General features: G+C 36.3%; 1 protein-coding gene across 4 annotated transcripts in view; it reads right to left on the reverse strand.

Annotated features, from left to right (window-relative positions):
- Window positions 1-359: 359 nt before the first annotated feature.
- Window positions 360-19,851, reverse strand: part of LOC139123137 (protein transport protein Sec31A-like) — a 30,477-nt gene continuing 10,985 nt past the window's right edge. For 2 of the 4 annotated variants that reach the window (XM_070689153.1, XM_070689154.1), the window contains exons 8-22: window positions 19,475-19,748; window positions 18,300-18,428; window positions 14,733-14,969; window positions 13,706-13,942; window positions 9,233-9,356; window positions 8,563-8,741; window positions 8,065-8,191; window positions 7,567-7,715; window positions 7,071-7,241; window positions 6,397-6,561; window positions 5,376-5,939; window positions 4,800-4,940; window positions 3,469-3,588; window positions 3,020-3,091; window positions 360-2,315 (exon numbers count right to left, since the gene is read on the reverse strand). In XM_070689153.1, coding sequence (XP_070545254.1) covers window positions 2,136-2,315; window positions 3,020-3,091; window positions 3,469-3,588; window positions 4,800-4,940; window positions 5,376-5,939; window positions 6,397-6,561; window positions 7,071-7,241; window positions 7,567-7,715; window positions 8,065-8,191; window positions 8,563-8,741; window positions 9,233-9,356; window positions 13,706-13,942; window positions 14,733-14,969; window positions 18,300-18,428; window positions 19,475-19,748 — 2,869 coding nt within the window. In that variant the 3' untranslated portion in view covers window positions 360-2,135. Of the gene's footprint in view, window positions 2,316-3,019; window positions 3,092-3,468; window positions 3,589-4,715; window positions 4,941-5,375; window positions 5,940-6,396; window positions 6,562-7,070; window positions 7,242-7,566; window positions 7,716-8,064; window positions 8,192-8,562; window positions 8,742-9,232; window positions 9,357-13,705; window positions 13,943-14,732; window positions 14,970-18,299; window positions 18,429-19,474; window positions 19,749-19,851 lie in introns of all 4 variants that reach the window. The other 2 variants (XM_070689151.1, XM_070689152.1) reach the window with 1 other exon arrangement.

The following is a 19,851-nucleotide window of genomic DNA, read 5'->3' on the forward strand; positions in this document are numbered from 1 at the left end:
ACAACAGTGGAGGTTTCAATATTTGTGGGTTTAGCTCAATATGACGATGTATAGGACCCACCATCATGACAAAGAGGCCGGCTTTAGGGTCAATTGTGGGCGTTCAGCTTGATGTCATTGGCATTTCTTACCTGCAACATATTACTCCCCTCTGGTCTTCTCAAGCATCTTACTTACCAGTTAAGCATGTCAATGTTTTGACTCTGACAGGTCAATTTTTTTTGTTTGGAAAAATTCCCAACAGCTGCTGACTGCTGTAGATATGAAGGCAGCGATGTCTTACTTTGTTGCAAATGAAAGCTCCACTGACTTTGTCATGAACATAGGTTGAGTATTGACTTGGAACACATTGATCAAAGTAAACTTTGGAAGAAATGTTTTAATCTGTATTATCTATTCTTTTACACTACAATAAAGTGTTAACAGCATCTGTAATTTTTTTCTAAAAATTTGACAAAACTGTCAAAAACTCAACTGGTGTTTTCATCTCCACAGGGACATCACTGATCAATTTCCATTTCCAGTCAGAGATGAAATGAAAAATATAAATATTTCACTGACAAAATTAATTTTTGTGAGAGCAGATTAGAGACAAATACACGAGGCATAACATTGTCATTTTCAGAGAGCAAAGTGCTTATGAGAAATAGCAGAGACTTGGTGTGCCAACACTGTTAGTTTTAAAGAGGTTTTTGTCAAAATTTGAATGCTCATCTTTTAATGAATGTTCCTCCTGCAGATCAATTCTTATCTTTTGAAATAAAGATTTTTGTGGAAACACATTGATAAATTCATCAGATTTGGTAAAATAACACTTAGTAGATTACTTTTAATCACAGTCTGATATCCAACCACTTTCACTGATCTTGCAGATAACTTTTGAGCTGTTCTCATCTTCCACAGGTTTTCTCCAAATTCTGAACTCTTCAATACTGTAATGGTCACTTCCTACAAACAAGTCTGGCATTGTTGTCCCTGCATACACACTCATTTATAGTCACTGCTTTGTTCTATCCAGTGCTTTCCTCAAAATTTACTAAGTTACATTTTACAGGACAATTAATTACACTACATGTACTTTGATTATTGACACGTTAGCAGTTGTCCAAATTTGAACAAATGCTGAAATGGTCCACAAAACCAAAAAGCAAAATAAAAATATATGACTTTCTTTTCTATGCAACTACAAATTAAAGTGTAAAGCACATTAACAGAAGTCTTCTGGGAACTTCATCCTATCCACAGAAAACTGGGATAATTATTATTTACAAATATCACATAAAATTTTTGTGTTTCACAATCTTTGGAGTTCATTATACTCATTGTGAATTTCAAATAGCTATCTCTCTTGTTATTGGCTGATTACCAACAAGATTTCAAATTGTTATCTCTATTCTTATTGGCCAGATTTCCAATTACAAATTGTTATCTATTTCCTTATTGGTTAATTGCTGGCCAGATTTCAAAATTCAAATCGTTTTCTATCTTCTTATTGGCTAATTACTAGCCAAACATTCCATTTCAACCACTACCCTGGTGTCACATTCAAAATGGAAAGTTACATTTCAATTATAATATAATCACATTGACATGATTAAATTAAACTTGATTTGACTTCATTGTCCAATTACTCAACCGGCATTTATCAATATTGCCCATTTCATATGTTGAATATTTCTGTCTGTAAGCAGTTACAACCAACAAACGTTTGATAAAGCATTTTGAATGAACGGGTGTGTATATTGGTAAGATGGCTTTGAGAATCCATTTCACATCTGAGTTCTTACAAATAAATGGATGTCCAAAGATATGAACTCCTCAAAACCATCCAGCTTCAAATTCTAATTTCTTCAATTACAAACAAAAACTGTCATTGGGTCAGAATTAAGAGCATAAGCAGTGTGTTAGCAGAGTCAATGGCTGGCTTGATAATCTTCATGTTAGCAGAGTCAAAGGCTGGCTTGATGATTTTCATTGTCATTGACAAACAAATGCCTCCAACACAGTAGACTTTTATCCTTTCTTTGATATTTCAATAAAATGTACAAGTTGACAAAACTGTACCAGTAATGAGAAAATGACAGACGCCCTCACGATAACCTAAAAGGTTTTGGTGTTTGACCGACATCTTATACTCAAACCCTAAGTTGTGTTGCTACTTGCATGAGTACTTTAAGTCCAGGCATAAAATTTCCAATTTCCGAGAAATTTCCACTGGCGACTATGTGTTGATGAACACCTAAACCATGCTGATAATCATAATTATTAATAGCTTGTGAAATTTCATGAAGTCCTGACAATACATTGGGAGACAACTGAAAAGAGAAAAAGACAAAAAATCAAATTGAGTGACTTTCTGTTCAGCAACAAATAGATTTAATCTTGCATCAATTGCGATTCATATTGCATATCAGATCTGACTGTTATAATTACAATTTATATGACATATCTAAGTGTTACAATTTATATTACATATCTGACTGTTGAGAACAATCACATAGCTGTATCTCAGTTTACATCCAGAGCAAACTTTATTCTTTACAGCTGTGTGGGGGCGCTGTTTCATCTTGTGATTATTTCAACTCATAAACATTATTGCATTGTACTGATAAAGATGTGAATCTCAGACTTTACATTGACTGACAATGATGTCTAAATTGCCCTGAAATTTTGACATCTGAACAATGATAATAATCAAAGAGATATCTTTAATCATTTCGGGCCTATCACTTCCCTACAAACAGGGTTAATAAAAAGTGGTATTGAAACAAAACCCTCTTGACATGGTGTATTACTGCAGGTTCAGTTTGTACAAGTCATGTTGACGGTATCTATGTTGTCAGCTGCCTTCAAATGTTCAAGGCTTTGTTAAAATGCAACATATGGAATATGTTATCCCTCAACAGTGCTAACCAACTTGACCTGATCATGACATATGAACTTGGCAGGAAAAGGGTTAAGGATAACCTTTACAGTGAATCATTCCTAACTTTGAATCAATAAGTTTAAATTTACTTACAACATTTTCTCGAAGTTTATCATACAATGCATTCAGTCTTTTGGTTACATCGTCTAATTTTCTCTTCATTTGCTGAAAATAACAAAAAGAAAACTTCACTTTTATAGACAAAAAACTTGGTTGTGTTTGTATTTTTTTCACCAAAGGATGCCCTTTTGCCAAGAATATTGACATTATTTTCATTGCCATTAGTTGACTGTGACTATTTCTGTAAATACTTCAAAGCAACTGATCAACTGATTAGAACAGTTTTGTCACAGCTCTCAAAAACTGTTGACAAATTTAACACTGTACACAACATCCTACCAATGTATCTGGTAAAAATGATTGGTTTGTACATGGAGTGGACATTATACCCAGACTGAAAGCACAGCTCAATGGAAGTGACCGTCTGAGAACTACTTTGAAAAAAGTTACATGATTTAGAAAAGACAATTTTGCCAACTTACAGGATTAGTTGCTGCACTACTACACCTCTGTGTTAAACCATCAAAGGTGTCGCATAAAACTTGATGTTCTGTTGGAATCGGTGCTTTTTCCTTTGGAGGCTCTGGTTCTGGTTGACTCGACTGAAACATAAAGTTATACAACTCAGTCGCCCAGAATATCAATGATGAAACTTGCTTCAGGAGTTTGTATCAATGTACAAATTATAATGTTAGAAAGTCACACAACTTTTTACAAGTTTTTATAGTTGCCAGTATTGCTATCTGCTAGGTCTAATATTTACAAACTGTATATCAGGAACAACGGCTCATTGTCCAAGTTCTAACTATGATAGAGGCACAGTTTTGCACATCAAAATAATAATTTCAAGCACATAACGCAGAAAACAGAAAGACAAAGAGATAGACAAGGCCAAATCTTTATCCAAGCTGTCTCTTCCTTAAGAACTATTGCAATCTATAGAAGATGCACTTGTCCATAAAATTAGTCTTATAGGGAAAAAAAATCACACAATGTAAAGAAATATTAGATACAGAGAGAAACACTGAGCAAAAGCAAAGAATAGTTGTTAGTTTACGGAATGTATAAAATCAAATAGGCAGGGCAGTATTATTACATTGCCATGCTTTAGAGATACAGCTTGTTTGGCCGTCGTTTTTGTCAGTAGAAATATTATGTGAAATCATTAATACTTTAATCTATGAAATTATAGAGTTAAATTTCTACTGTAAACATTATCGAAGGAAGACCACAAAGAAGAGAAATGAAATCTTGATTTATTTTGATTTTCTTTTTCTTTTGAAATACAAAGCTTGGCAGCTTTTAAGGCCATGGTTTAAATGGCCAGTAACTGTAACTTTGGTTATTTTTTCAATATATTTGTTTTACATTTCAACCACATCTCGTTCTACTCCCCAAGGCATGTTGCGATACACTGTATTCAGCTTGTCAACTCAGTAAACTGTCTTCTTATTGTTTATAAGTGAATTCTGGTCCTGACAAGAATTCAAAAGTAAACAATTACACAGTGCACTTTACAAGTATAGACACTGTGTAGGCAGTCTCAAAATGCCATTGGGAATGAAGCGAGAACTTACTATTAAAATACAGAACAAAGAAAGTGAAAAACTCATCAAAAGTTACTGCCAGTGGCTCTTTCAGAAAATACAATACAACAAAATTGTATCTTGAGTAAATTTCCTCCTTTTCTGAGCTTTTGCCATTGTTCTCTATGTTTTCCAAATGTTACCTGTGTTCTTGAAGGAGCTGACAGTTGAGAAGGAGGAATAATGGCTGCAGTGTTTGGCTGTTGGTAACCTACAGTGTTGTATACCTGGGGAGGTTGTCCATAGGGTGTGGGTGCACCTGGTGCATCTTGATTCACACCTGGTGGGGATGGGGTCTCCTCTTGAGGTACACCAAAGATAGGGGTAGTGATAGGCTCTGGAGGAACATATGGTTGTTTGGAAGTGGTCTGATAGAGGATAGAGAAAGACATTTCAACTCATCAGTTATGCTGGTAGAAATATAGAATGTGAGATAAATACAGTCAAGGATTGTTTGTCACCAAGTACCAAGTTGAAATGCCTGTATGTAGATTTCACCCCTGTTGGACAGACCAACTACTTTTCTGCTTTTTGGACTTCACTAGGGAGTCTTATTCTGCAGCAGTGAGTGGCCTTTCACTAGGGAGTCTTATTCTGTGGTGGTGACCTTTACAATTCTTTGACCAAGCTGAGAATTCATATTCCAAGCCCAAATCCTTCCCTTTTTTGCATCTGGTATCAAGACTCAAACGTTCACTCTTCAACAAAAGCATTAAACTTTTCTGACCTATGGAGATCCTATTCTAAGAGTGCCATTCACCTCTAAGATAGCTAGTCTTCAAAACTAAAAGTATAACTTTTACCTTTTTCGCCCTGACCAATGGTGTATCATTCCAACCAGGTGCTGCGCCTCCTCCCATTGGTACATTTTGTACGGTACTTGTTTGCGTTGGCATATTTGGTGCACCTGGGCTGCTAACTCCTGGTTGGCCGTAAGTACCCATTCCTGTGGTCATGTATGGCTGACTTGCAGCAGAAGTTGTACTTGTGTTATAACCACCTTGAGTTGCACCGTAGCCTGTACTTGGGGGGTTTTGTCCATATGATGAATACCCCCCAGCTTGGTTGTAAACTGCTTGAGTCTGGTATCCATACCCTTGTGTAAGTGTACTCTGTGGATAGTGCGGATATTTTCCAAATCCACCTTGTTTTGAGTAAATATTTGGAGCGCTAGTTTCTACTGAGGCAGTTGGTGTGGTTTGATAAGCACCAGCTGGTTGATTGGCTATCTGATCTTGATAATTGAAGTACTGTTGTTGTTGTTGTTGTTGTTGTTGTTGTCCTGGTCTTGTTTGTGTTGCTACTTGACTTGCAGGATATTGACTACTAGAAACTGTGGTTGTTTGGAAACTGTTTACTCCAACACCCTGTGTGACAAAGTATAGTGTTACTCAGAAGTTGATACACATAAAGTTTCTGTTTTCAAAAAGTATTCTGAGTTCAAATTTCTGCCATGTTCATAATTTTATCAGAAATACACTGGATCTAACCTTACTGACAAAAGAAATTTATTTTCCACTGAGTGTCTTCAAGTACCTCCTGAGAAAAAGAGGACTGTTAACACTAATCAGACTGGGTCCAGTATCCTACAGTCATGCTGTGGTATGTTGATAGTGTTTGTGATGGTTCAGGGTCAGTGCGAAGAGACCATAACAGTAGAGGAAAGTTTAATGCATATCAATGTACTTGAAAGAACAACTGGATACTTCAGGTTAATTTTTGTAGTGGCTGGGGAGGGATAAATTTTGCAGACATGCATTCTTGATACCATATTTGAAAAGCTATGGTGAATCTTATCATGTCACTAAAGTGTTGATTTCTTACCGGCTGTTGTTGGGGTGTTTGAGTCTGGGCTGGAGTCGGAGTCACCGCTGGCTCCGGTTTGTCTCTGACACTGACTTTCTTGAATGGAAATGGAGGTTCAGGCAGATGAGACACTGCACTGCCCTGCGCCTTGTAAAGACGATCTCGTAATTCTGCTATGGATTGCTGAAATCAAAATCCAATGTAAGTATTAACCTACCAATATACAATATGAGTTGACATATCACACTGTTATTGACTTTAGATCACATGAAATATTTGCTCACGGAAACATTTACTATTCTGCATGTTTCATAGGTTTCAAAGGCTTGACAACAATACTCTGTGTGAGATCAAAATGAGACTCTATACTGGTATCAAACTACCAGTAACTGTAACATTTCATGATTTTTTTTCACTCTTATTGTTTTTAAAGTCAACTAAAGTTTTTTGTTCTCCTTTACACAGTATTCAGCTGTACATGTGTAGATCATATTGTCATTGTTTACAGGTGAATTCTTGGCTGGAATAGAATGCAAATGTTTACAATTACAGTGTATTTAACAGGTGTACTATATGTTGACAAACATCCTTTGAGAAGTAAAACAAGAATCTGCAATTCACACATAAAACAAAAATGGTGAAAATTTCATTCATTTTCATTCTATTAATTGTCAATTAGCATAACTACTTACCTCTTGTGATTGGCCTAGATACTGCATAGCTGTAGCTAAGCTACCCTGGGCCGCTAACAATTTAGAGTACTCGCTGAGTTTACCAGCTAGACCACTGCTAGTTGTATCAACTCCTTTACCCTTCATTATCTCAACTGATCTTTTCAAAATCATGACTTTTTCAATCAGATCCTATAATGTAAAGGATATGGAAGGGAGTCAATTGTGAGAAGTGAGATAGCAATGGTAAAGGTGTTACCGCCCTCTAGAGGCCAATGATGACCTGCAAACGATTGATATGCTCACAACTTGTGTAATAGTCTTGATCAATGAAAAAATCATTTTCATCAAGTACATCAACAGTGACTTAACTTTTTGGAAAACAAACACTATAACACCATGTTGGATAATAAACTGATCTCTTTCTATCTGCCAAAGAAACATAATTTAAAGTGACTCTGATTTTTTCCAAATTATCATCAGTTGCTGCTTTACTGAGAAACAAAGTGATATTTACCTGAAGTTCTTGTGGTGAATTGTTATTGGTTGTAAACTGAGTCCAGCATGACACTAAGTTATCAATGTTACCTGAGCACACATAGCACAGACATGCATTGGCTCTCATTAAACCATCTTGTTCAGTCTCAAGACGCTTTCCTAACGTGTCTATAAGGAGAAAATAAAATAGTATTGAAGAGAAATATACGGTTGTTATTGTGTAGTGCACTGACACCTTCACGTTAGTTAGGTTCTCATACTGCACTCTGAACATAGTCTCCAAACACTCAGCATGCTGGCTGAATTAAAGTGGAGAATTAGAGAGACGCACACTTACCACATAAAGTGGAGAATTAGAGAGACGCACACTTACCACATAAAGTGGAGAATTAGAGAGACGCACACTCACCACATAAAGTGGAGAATTAGAGAGACGCACACTTACCACATAAAGTGGAGAATTAGAGAGACACACACTTACCACATAAAGTGGAGAATTAGAGAGACGCACACTTACCACATAAAGTGGAGAATTCTTCAGCTTTAGAATAAGTCATCAAGGCAGCCAATGCCTCCGTCCAATTATCTAATTCACAGTAATTTACAATGTCAGACCAATCTTTGGTAACAATGGCTGATATCAACTGTAGATGAATAATTCAAAGTCATAATTACTAATTGGAGTAGCTGAAAGAAACAATTGCACATGATTATTTTTAAAATTTTGTGACAAATAACGCAGAGTATTTGAGTTATCTTGATTTAAACAGGCAGTATCACATAAACACAAAGGAGAAGTTTGAAATAAACGTCCCTATTACAAGAGACATATAAATAATTTACATTTAATAATATCAAGAACTACAATACTACCAATCACAATATCAGTGAATTTTTTGAGAATAATAATGTCTTATCCAGATTCTGTTAAAAGTCATCAAAATGCTATTTCATATGAACATTGATTTATGAATCAGACAAAGTTAGAAATTTATCATGAATAAAAACAACTCACCCTTGATGTTGGTGTCTTCATTTTTTCAAAGTATTTCCGTTGCGTCTTTGCCAGTAAATGTGTTCCACCAGCTATAGCTAAAACAATGGCATCTGCTAACCGATCTGATTTCAAACAGATTTCTACAGCAGCTTCAAAATTACCAGACAGTAAAGACTGACTGATTAAACCATCTGCATCTAGAAATGTAAATGATGAAATAAATGCTAGGATTTGTATGGTTCTCTTTATTTGCTGATAGTGCAAATAAACACACCAACACTCACGCATACAGACAAACACACATGCAGACAGACAGACAGATCGACAGACACACACACACACACACACTTATGCAGAAAGACAGACATGTCTACATTCAGGTAGACACACACGTCTACAGACAGGCAGACAGACACTTACGCATACAGACTGTACATTTGACAGCTAGGCACACACACTCAGCTACTTTACCACTGTATAGCAGCCATTTTCAGCATTTTCCTCTTACCTAATATCTTAGGTTTTGCAAGTGAGTTGAGCTATTTCTTTTCGAGCATGTTGAAAAGTTCTGATCAACACTGCTAACTTCTAAGATACAAAAAAGTAGACAGAAGTAACATACAAAACAGCAACCACATTCCTTCACTAAGAATACCATAGCAACTGTATATTGTGATGAAGTACGTACCTTCATCAGTACAGATTGGAAACGGAGATTGAGATCTGGAATCCAATTTCTTTCCTGTGTTGATTTCAACTGGTGCGTGTGATGCAATAACATCAAAGGCAGCCGCTGCATCATTGTCTGGAGTCTGTCAAATACAACAAAGTGTTCTACCTTGCTTAGTGCTTATGATAAATTATTGTCTGGAGTCTGTCAAATACAACAAAGTGTTCTACCTTGCTTAGTGCTTATGATAAATTATTGTCTGGAGTCTGTCAAATACAACAAAAGTGTTCTACTTTGCTTAGTGCTTATGATAAATTATTGTCTGGAGTCTGTCAAATACAACAAAGTGTTCTACCTTGCTTAGTGCTTATGATAAATTATTGTCTGGAGTCTGTCAAATACAACAAAGTGTACTACCTTGCTTAGTGCTTATGATAAATTATTGTCTGGAGTCTGTCAAATACAACAAAGTGTACTACCTTGCTTAGTGCTTATGATAAATTATTGTCTGGAGTCTGTCAAATACAACAAAGTGTTCTACCTTGCTTAGTGCTTATGATAAATTATTGCCTGGAGTCTGCCAAATACAACAAAGTGTTCTACCTTGCTTAGTACTTATGATAAATTATTGTCTGGAGTCTGTGAAATACAACAAGTGTTCTACCTTGCTTAGTACTTATGATAAATTATTGCCTGGAGTCTGTCAAATACAACAAAGTGTTCTACCTTGCTTAGTACTTATGATAAATTATTGTCTGGAGTCTGTCAAATACAACAAAGTGTTCTACCTTGCTTAGTGCTTATGATAAATTATTGTCTGGATCTGTCAAATACAACAAAGTGTTCTACCTTGCTTAGTGCTTATGATAATTATTGTCTGAAGTCTGTCAAATACAACAAGTGTTCTACCTTGCTTAGTACTTATGATAAATTATGTCTGGAGTCTGTCAAATACAACAAAGTGTTCTACCTTGCTAAGTGCTTATGATAAATTATTGTCTGGAGTCTGTCAAATACAACAAAGTGTTCTACCTTGCTAAGTGCTTATGATAAATTATTGTCTGGAGTCTGTCAAATACAACAAAGTGTTCTACCTTGCTTAGTGCTTATGATAAATTATTGTCTGGAGTCTGTCAAATACAACAAAGTGTTCTACCTTGCTTAGTGCTTATGATAAATTATTGTCTGAAGTCTGTCAAATACAACAAAGTGTTCTACCTTGCTTAGTACTTATGATAAATTATTGCCTGGAGTCTGCCAAATACAACAAAGTGTTCTACCTTGCTTAGTACTTATGATAAATTATTGTCTGGAGTCTGTCAAATACAACAAAGTGTTCTACCTTGCTAAGTGCTTATGATAAATTATTGTCTGGAGTCTGTCAAATACAACAAGTGTTCTACCTTGCTTAGTGCTTATGATAAATTATTGTCTGGAGTCTGTCAAATACAACAAAGTGTTCTACCTTGCTTAGTGCTTATGATAAATTATTGTCTGAAGTCTGTCAAATACAACAAAGTGTTCTACCTTGCTTAGTACTTATGATAATTATTGTCTGGAGTCTGTGAAATACACAAAGTGTTCTACCTTGCTTAGTGCTTATGATAAATTATTGTCTGGAGTCTGTGAAATACAACAAAGTGTTCTACCTTGCTTAGTACTTATGATAAATTATTGTCTGGAGTCTGTCAAATACAACAAAGTGTTCTACCTTGCTTAGTGCTATGATAAATTATGTCTGGAGTCTGTCAAATACAACAAAGTGTTCTACCTTGCTTAGTGCTTGTGATAAATTATTGTCTGGAGTCTGTCAAATACAACAAAGTGTTCTACCTTGCTAGTGCTTATGATAAATTATTGTCTGCAGTCTGTCAAATACAACAAAGTGTTCTACCTTGCTTAGTGCTTATGATAAATTATTGTCTGGAGTCTGTCAAATACAACAAAGTGTTCTACCTTGCTAGTGCTTATAATAAATTATTGTCTGGAGTCTGTCAAATACAACAAAGTGTTCTACCTTGCTTAGTGCTTATGATAAATTATTGTCTGGAGTCTGTCAAATACAACAAAGTGTTCTACCTTGCTTAGTGCTTATGATAAATTATTGTCTGGAGTCTGTCAAATACAACAAAGTGTTCTACCTTGCTTAGTGCTTATGATAAATTATTGCCTGGAGTCTGCCAAATACAACAAAGTGTTCTACCTTGCTTAGTACTTATGATAAATTATTGTCTGGAGTATGTTAAATACAACAAAGTGTTCTACCTTGCTTAGTACTTATGATAAATTATTGTCTGGAGTATGTTAAATACAACAAAGTGTTCTACCTTGCTTAGTGCTTATGATAAATTATTGTCTGGAGTCTGTGAAATACAACAAAGTGTTCTACCTGCTTAGTGTATGATAAATTATTGTCTGGAGTCTGTGAAATACAACAAAGTGTTCTACCTTGCTTAGTGCTTATGATAAATTATTGTCTGAAGTCTGTCAAATACAACAAAGTGTTCTACCTGCTTAGTGCTTATGATAATTATTGTCTGGAGTCTGTCAAATACAACAAAGTGTTCTACCTTGCTTAGTGTATGATAAATTATTGTCTGGAGTCTGTCAAATACAACAAAGTGTTCTACCTTGCTAAGTGCTTATGATAAATTATTGTCTGGAGTCTGTCAAATACAACAAAGTGTTCTACCTTGCTAAGTGCTTATGATAAATTATTGTCTGGAGTCTGTGAAATACAACAAAGTGTTCTACCTTGCTTAGTGCTTATGATAATTTATTGTCTGGAGTCTGTCAAATACAACAAAGTGTTCTACCTTGCTTAGTGCTTATGATAAATTATTGTCTGGAGTCTGTCAAATACAACAAAGTGTTCTACCTTGCTTAGTGCTTATGATAAATTATTGTCTGGAGTCTGTCAATAAAACAAAGTGTTCTACCTTGCTTAGTGCTTGTGATAAATTATTGTCTGGAGTCTGTCAAATACAACAAAGTGTTCTACCTTGCTAGTGCTTATGATAAATTATTGTCTGGAGTCTGTCAAATACAACAAAGTGTTCTACCTTGCTTAGTGCTTATGTAAATTATTGTCTGGAGTCTGTCAAATACAACAAAGTGTTCTACCTTGCTTAGTGCTTATGATAAATTATTGTCTGGAGTCTGTCAAATACAACAAAGTGTTCTACCTTGGTTAGTGCTTATGATAAATTATTGTCTGGAGTCTGTCAAATACAACAAAGTGTTCTACCTTGCTTAGTGCTTATGATAAATTATTGTCTGGAGTCTGTCAAATACAACAAAGTGTTCTACCTTGCTTAGTGCTTATGATAAATTATTGTCTGGAGTCTGTCAAATACAACAAAGTGTTCTACCTTGCTTAGTGCTTATGATAAATTATTGTCTGGAGTCTGTCAAATACAACAAAGTGTTCTACCTTGCTTAGTGCTTATGATAAATTATTGTCTGGAGTCTGTCAAATACAACAAAGTGTTCTACCTTGCTTAGTGCTTATGATAAATTATTGTCTGGAGTCTGTCAAATACAACAAAGTGTTCTACCTTGCTTAGTACTTATGATAAATTATTTCAAAGCAAACATTTGTGCGTCATTCATAAAGGTTTCAACTGTTTTTATTGTAACAAATCTTGAATATCATCTATAGAAAGGTTTAATTCCCTTCAAGAATTTATCAAGAGTTTCTTTCATTCAATTGCATAAATGTCTCATCTCTATGGAGAATTTGTATCTAAGATGGTTCAAATCAAATTTTCTGCACTGATGTACACTCAAACTTTCCTAAACAAAACTTTCAACCTTTCTCTTTCAAAATCAAGAATTAAAATTGGTCACTGTGCACATTTTTTTCACTAGAGAAAGAACTACCAAAACAGCTACACACACTTGAAATTCACAATAGTCGCCAACCCTGAGATAACTGTATAGGGAAAAATAAATTTTGATTTTCACAATACTGAGTAAGACAGTGAAAACTCATCTTCTCTGTGAGCTTTAAAAATAAGCAATGTCTGAGGCAATTGAAATTACAAGTAATCTGACGCATCACTGACGCAACTATAAAAAGCCTGCCAATGACTAGAAATGCCTAGCAGATTCATAATTTACACAGATAACATGTTTTCCTGTAGTTTTGGGTCATAAAAATATCTAAAAACGTCATTTCTGCAAGTCTCCAAATTGATACTACGTGCAGATAGTAATATTATCTTGCTGATTGATCGATGGGCAAGGGCATGGGCACGGAGTCACAGACTCACGTAAGAGTATCAGGAATCAAGAAAGACATACGACCATAGACGGCGCTATACTTCTAACTGCTGACTTTTTAGTTATAACCTGTTCATGCATACGGTGACGCATAGCATGTCAACTTTTCTTCAATTTGACTCAAAAAAATTTTTTATCACCTGCCCTTAGGGGGCACACTTGCTTAGAGCCAATGCTAGGTGTATTCTACCCTAACAAGACACTTACCTTAGAGCCAATACTTGGTGTATTCTGACCACTGCCAAGTCTTGCGTCTAGTGACTTTCCATCGGCAGCTAATAGTTCCATCTTCTCAGCTAACTCTGAGGCATCAACACCAATATCTGTACCATTGGCTATCGACACAGTCTCTCCAATTGCCCCTGTCAGTTTTTTACTCAATTCACGCGAGTCATATCCAAGAAGAGATAGAAATCTCTCCCTTGAATCATTTTCAAAATTCACCTGAAAGAAATGAATATACTTAAATACCTTGATGGTGATGATAGAAACTGACTGTACAACCAATTACACAGTGAAGTGGACAAACATTACAATAACTTTACATAAACTGGACTGCAACTTTAAACTTTTGATGATCTTTTAAATATTTTTGTATTTAATATCAACTACAGTTTCTTGTTATACTCCCCAAAGCATGTTGAGATAAAAAGTATTCAGCTTGTCAACTCAGCCTATAAGACTGCATTGTTTGTTGACAATTGAATTCTGGTTCAGACTAGAATTCAAATGTAAACGATACCAGTGCATGTTACACATATAGACACCATATTTGCAAGGTACATGGGTGTTCCAACGTGCTTTGGGGAATAGAATTTGCAATTGACACACAGAACATATATAATGAAGAAAATATTCAAAAGTTACTATTATCAACCCTTTAAACAAGGAATCTAAACTCCATGATGGTTATAATCGGCATATAACACATTTGCTGGTCACATCTCTGTGAAAGTGAAGGTGTCAGTTTATTTGTAGTATATACGCAAGTATCAATTTTTTTTCTTGCTGGTAGTAGTATCATGATAGATTTGCTGGTATTCTCAAGTCATGTTACTGGGATTCCCGTAGATTACCAATGTAATCCTTACTGTGCATGGTTTTAGTTTACAAATATTGCCTGTCAAGTAAAGTTGAGAGACTCAAGTAATACCATATCTGACCCTAAACCATTTGCAACCGTAGCATTTCATTAACCACAGACATTGATATACACAAATTGCTTAATACAAACCTTTAGAAAATTCCAAATTTTTCCTTCAAATTCATTTTTAGCATTAGAAATTTTCAAATCACAGAAATCAACATAGTTTCCATTTTGTAATGTTGCTTCAAGTTGTGTGGACCTCTTCAACAGGTCAGTTTCCGTGACAACTTGACTGATGTGGACTTGTCTTGGGATTCTCTGCTGTTGTTGTTGTTGCTGAGCCGTCTGCTTCGTCGTCTCAAACGTCACAAGTTTTCCACCAAACTGCAATGAAGAAACATCAATTCATGTGTCATTCAAGACTATCATCATGCACTGACGTAGCACTCATATCCTTATGCAAATAATTTGACATGATGGCAAGATGTTTGAATGCACAGTTTTTCTGAACATAAATTACAGTGACACTGCTAGAGCACCAGTAGCTGTGAATTTTTGATGATTTTTTTTCACTATTTTTTGTTTTGATAAGCAAATTTCATTATCATTTGAACACATCTAAGAACAACCTTCTCCTTTCCACATTAAGAACATAAAAACCAAATTTGAAAGCTAGCTATTTATTGGGTAAATGCTTTCATAGCACATTATGCAAGCTCCAAGCTTGGAGCTTTTTTCCCATAATTCAAATTACATGGGCAACTTCCTGTACTATTTTTATCGTTTTTGTAAAAAATCTTGCGAGTTATAAATGGTGAAAATAGTTTTTCCTGGGTAAATGACCACAGAGCTACCACATATGTAAAAATCATCCTTGGTGAACTTCCCCTTTAAGGATTGCTTTATTGCTGGCGCAAATAAACTTGGAACACCGAAGTCCCTATATACATAGGAAAACCGTTGGGAATATCCCTATATCGCCAAGTATCAGCCAACAGCGGTATCGCTAGTGCATTGGGTCATCTTACACTTTGTTTATCGAAAACACTGCGGGGTGCCCATGCTGTGTCTCATAGACAAAACGCCTTAGCAGAGGCCGTTCATTTTGCGTGAACGATGGTACAATAAAGAATTGACGTTTTGAGTAAAGTTACGTTGGTAAATTTCAATGACCAGGGAACCTACATCTGATTTTAGTCATATTGCCCGAAACCAATTCGCCCGTTGTTTGAGATTACACGTTCCTTGTGTTAAAATTCACATCCCCCTGCCGATATAGTCTGTAAATATTAATTATGGATGGTATAATCGAGACTGTCTATGATTTTATCAGTTGGAACAAAAATATTTCGATAGATTGACTAACACAACCAAAATTTTAAGCATTTTTCTTCAACTTTAAAAATAAGTCATCGCCTAGACATCGCCGTTTTCGTTGAAAATGCTCCATTTGGCATTAGTCGAATATGAACGCCCAGGTTTACCTTGGCCGTGTACTGCCTGAGAGGTGGCTACTTCTTCAGCTATTTTTTTTCAGTTTCGGTAAAGATATCGCCAACTATTCCTTTCAGTGCTCAGTGCATAATACATAATAATACATAATAATAATACACCGTATGGTTTCACGGAAGAATAAATGGTTCGTGGTAGCCAAGTTGCAGGTAAAAACAACGTTATGATACATCGTGGCATCCATGTTTTAGGACGAGTTGACGGAACTGTACTTTAATGAAGTGGTTTTAGTACGAGGTGGTACTTGGGGCGAAGTGGCGTTGGACGAGGTAATACTTGGGACGAGGTGGTTTTGGTGCGAAATGGTTTTGGGACGAAGTTGTGTGGGGCGAAGTGGTTTTGGTGCGAAGTGTCTGGGCCCCGTTTGAAAGGTACCCGTTTGAAGCAAAATGTAGGTTATCAACATCATTGATGATATGCCTTTTTTCTCACCGTGTTGTCTCATTTCTCTGTAATTTTTTGGTGATAGCGATTTGAAAATAGTAATTTCTTGTCCGCTGACCGTGGCGATTTGATGTAGCTCTCAGAATTCGAAGTACGAAACGTCGACGTCACTGGCTGGGCTGCGGGCCATGCCGCGGGAGATCAGAAAATACATTTTCAAACTTTGGGTCAAACTAAGTTTACGTTCTCGATCGGATAACGTTGAGGTCAAAAAACAAACTTTGCCATAGCGATTAAAATCTGCAGCATTTCAGCGTTCTTTGCAATTGATGATATGATTGAAACATTTTTATTTAGCCTGTCCTTTTTCATCGTACGTTTCTTGAGAATAGTATGTACCCACTTCAATCGGATGAACCTATGAATAATGATATCATCTGTATGACACACGCAAAAATGTGATTGAACTATGACTTTCTTGTGTCATGTCAAGGCCGAGACTCGGACACGGCTTACGTCGTCTTTGCCTCTGAGGAGAGGTTTTCAGAAACAAAGCCGAGAAAAGGTCTAGCTTTATCTACGGTTTAGTTTATTCTTCAAAATCACGAAAGCCGTCGATGGCGACCGTAGAGGTTATGGCCGACAGTTGGATGCTTGTAACATAGATTCCCCGCCACACCACGCCGTGCGCCAGCAGCAACAAGTCATACCATCCACGTTCGCGCTTTATTTCAACTTGATAATCAGCTGATACACTGAAATTCTCCGAAAACCGAAACCTTGCCAGTATTAGTTCTCACATAATTTCGCTACGACATGTCGGATAAAAAAACGTCAAAGCCAGGAAGTTTTACCTAGCAACTTACATCGATGCACGCCGATAACGTACCATTGGTTATGTTCACAACCGTCTATTCCTCACTTAGAATACGCATCTACTTTACACCGGTCGACAAACCATAGATCCTCGAGAAACGAGGGTCTATGGACAAACCGGTTTCTTCGAACGAAATTAGAAATTTAGCGACTTTGAATTTTACTCAAGGAAACACTGTCGCTTTGAATGGAAATTGTCGAAGTACATGCTCGAGATATTACATCGCGCGATGGGTGTAAAATGTGAATAAAGGTTCATGTACAACATATAAGAAAGAGACGCACATTGTAAGCCTTAACGTAAGCTGATCACTTTATAAAAATGAAAGTTAAAAATACAGATTTAACCACAATACCGGGCGTAATTACAATTTTTGTGAGATAGTGGAAATGATGGCATTTATGATGACACGCCTGCACAACGAAACGAAGCCAAACGATAGCGAGCTCAATGACAACACCTACCGTTTTCTCACCTACACTCTTTCTTCATTTTGAGGAAAGTCTGTCAAAACGGTTGCTTCAACAGGTTCCCTGCTCATCGAAATTACCCAAGTAACTTTACTCAAAACGTCAATCCTTTCTTGTACCATCATTCCCGCAAATTGAACGGCCTCTGCTATGGCTTTTTGTCTATGAAACACATGCAGTATGGGCACCCCGCAGTGTTTTCGATAAACAAACTGTAAGATGATCTAACTCACTAGCGATACCGCTTTGGCTAATCACTTGGCGATATAGGGATATCGCCAACGGTTTTCCTATGTATATAGGGACTTCGGTGTTCCAAGTTTATTTGCGCCAGCATAAGTACTAGGACAATTCATCTTTACATTAATTTCATTCTGCAATCTTCATTGATCTGTCAAGTATTCTGTTGAACAACAAGACAATAAACTTAATTTTTGAAGATAATCAGATTTTCAGTAAAATTTTACTCACAGCAAAACTTGCTCCAACTGGCTTTCTCAGCCACTTTGGTGGTTTTTTCAGCAGCACTGGTTCTTGAGGTGTTTCAACAGCTGGTGTCTGTGATGTGAAGGTTTCAGCTCCGGGAAAAGATTCTGCAATCTGAAAATGACAACACAGAAATTAAAGTTGTACGAAATACCTACTTGTGTACTGTCACATCACTCCTGTTTTTTACATTTGAAAATATCAGCTGAAAAATATGAGTTCATGGTCAAGTTAGATGAACCAAAAAATCGTATCTAAAATAATAGCTTGCTGTTTGGTTTATTGGTATATGTGTGTGTGTCATAGCAGTTATGGAACATTTGCTCTGATTGGTATATGTGTTTGTCATGCCAGTTATGGAACATTTGCTCTGATTGGTATACGTGTATGTCATAGCAGTTATGGAACATTTGCTCTGATTGGTATATGTGTGTGTGTGTCATAGCAGTTATGGAACATTTGCTCTGATTGGTATATGTGTGTGTCATAGCAGTTATGGAACATTTGCTCTGATTGGTATATGTGTGTGTCATAGCAGTTATGGAACATTTGCTCTGATTGGTATATGTGTTTGTCATAGCAGTTATGGAACATTTGCTCTGATTGGTATATGTGTTTGTCATAGCAGTTATGGAACATTTGCTCCGATTGGTATATGTGTGTGTCATAGCAGTTATGGAACATTTGCTCTGATTGGTATATGTGTGTGTCATAGCAGTTATGGAACATTTGCTCTGATTAGTATATGTGTTTGTCATAGCAGTTATGGAACATTTGCTATGATTGGTATATGTGTGTCTCATAGCAGTTATGGAACATTTGCTCTGATTGGTATATGTGTGTGTCATAGCAGTTATGGAACATTTGCTCTGATTGGTATATGTGTGTGTCATAGCAGTTATGGAACATTTGCTCATTTTTACACTTTGTAGAAATGTTCATTGGAGTAATAGAATATTTCCCAGTGTACAGATTTCAGCTCCTATGGCACTCACATATCAACAAAGGCGCCCTCTAGAGGCACTTGATAACTTGCATTTACTGACAATGTACAATCACAAAGTTGAAAGTGTACAAAGGGATGCTGTTATAATGACAACACTGTGAGTGAGTTTGATGACTTCGCAGTGAAAGACCTTTTTCATGTCAGTCACATTTACCTTGTCTGTTCTCTGTTGTTGCTGCACTGGTTGTCCACCGCCCATCAAGGAGTAGATGCTAATATGTCCATCAAATGATGAGGTAGAAATGACTGCTGGATTGCGCGGACACCACTGGACATCAAAACACCACTGACTGGACGTTGGTAATTCATAAACCACTTCACCTCCTGCAACTGAACTATTTGGATTCCAACACAAGATACGATTGTCTTTGGCACAACTCAGTAAAAGATCTGGATCCTGTGGACACCAAGCAACTGATAACACACCACTGAAATATAAATAGAATGAAATAATGTCAAGACAAATTCAAATCAAGAAAATAATTCCGCTCATTTACATAATGACGTGACACTTATAGAATAATTGTTTAT

This window comes from Ptychodera flava, chromosome 22 (assembly GCF_041260155.1).
Source record: "Ptychodera flava strain L36383 chromosome 22, AS_Pfla_20210202, whole genome shotgun sequence".
NCBI classification, from domain to species: Eukaryota; Metazoa; Hemichordata; class Enteropneusta; family Ptychoderidae; genus Ptychodera; species Ptychodera flava.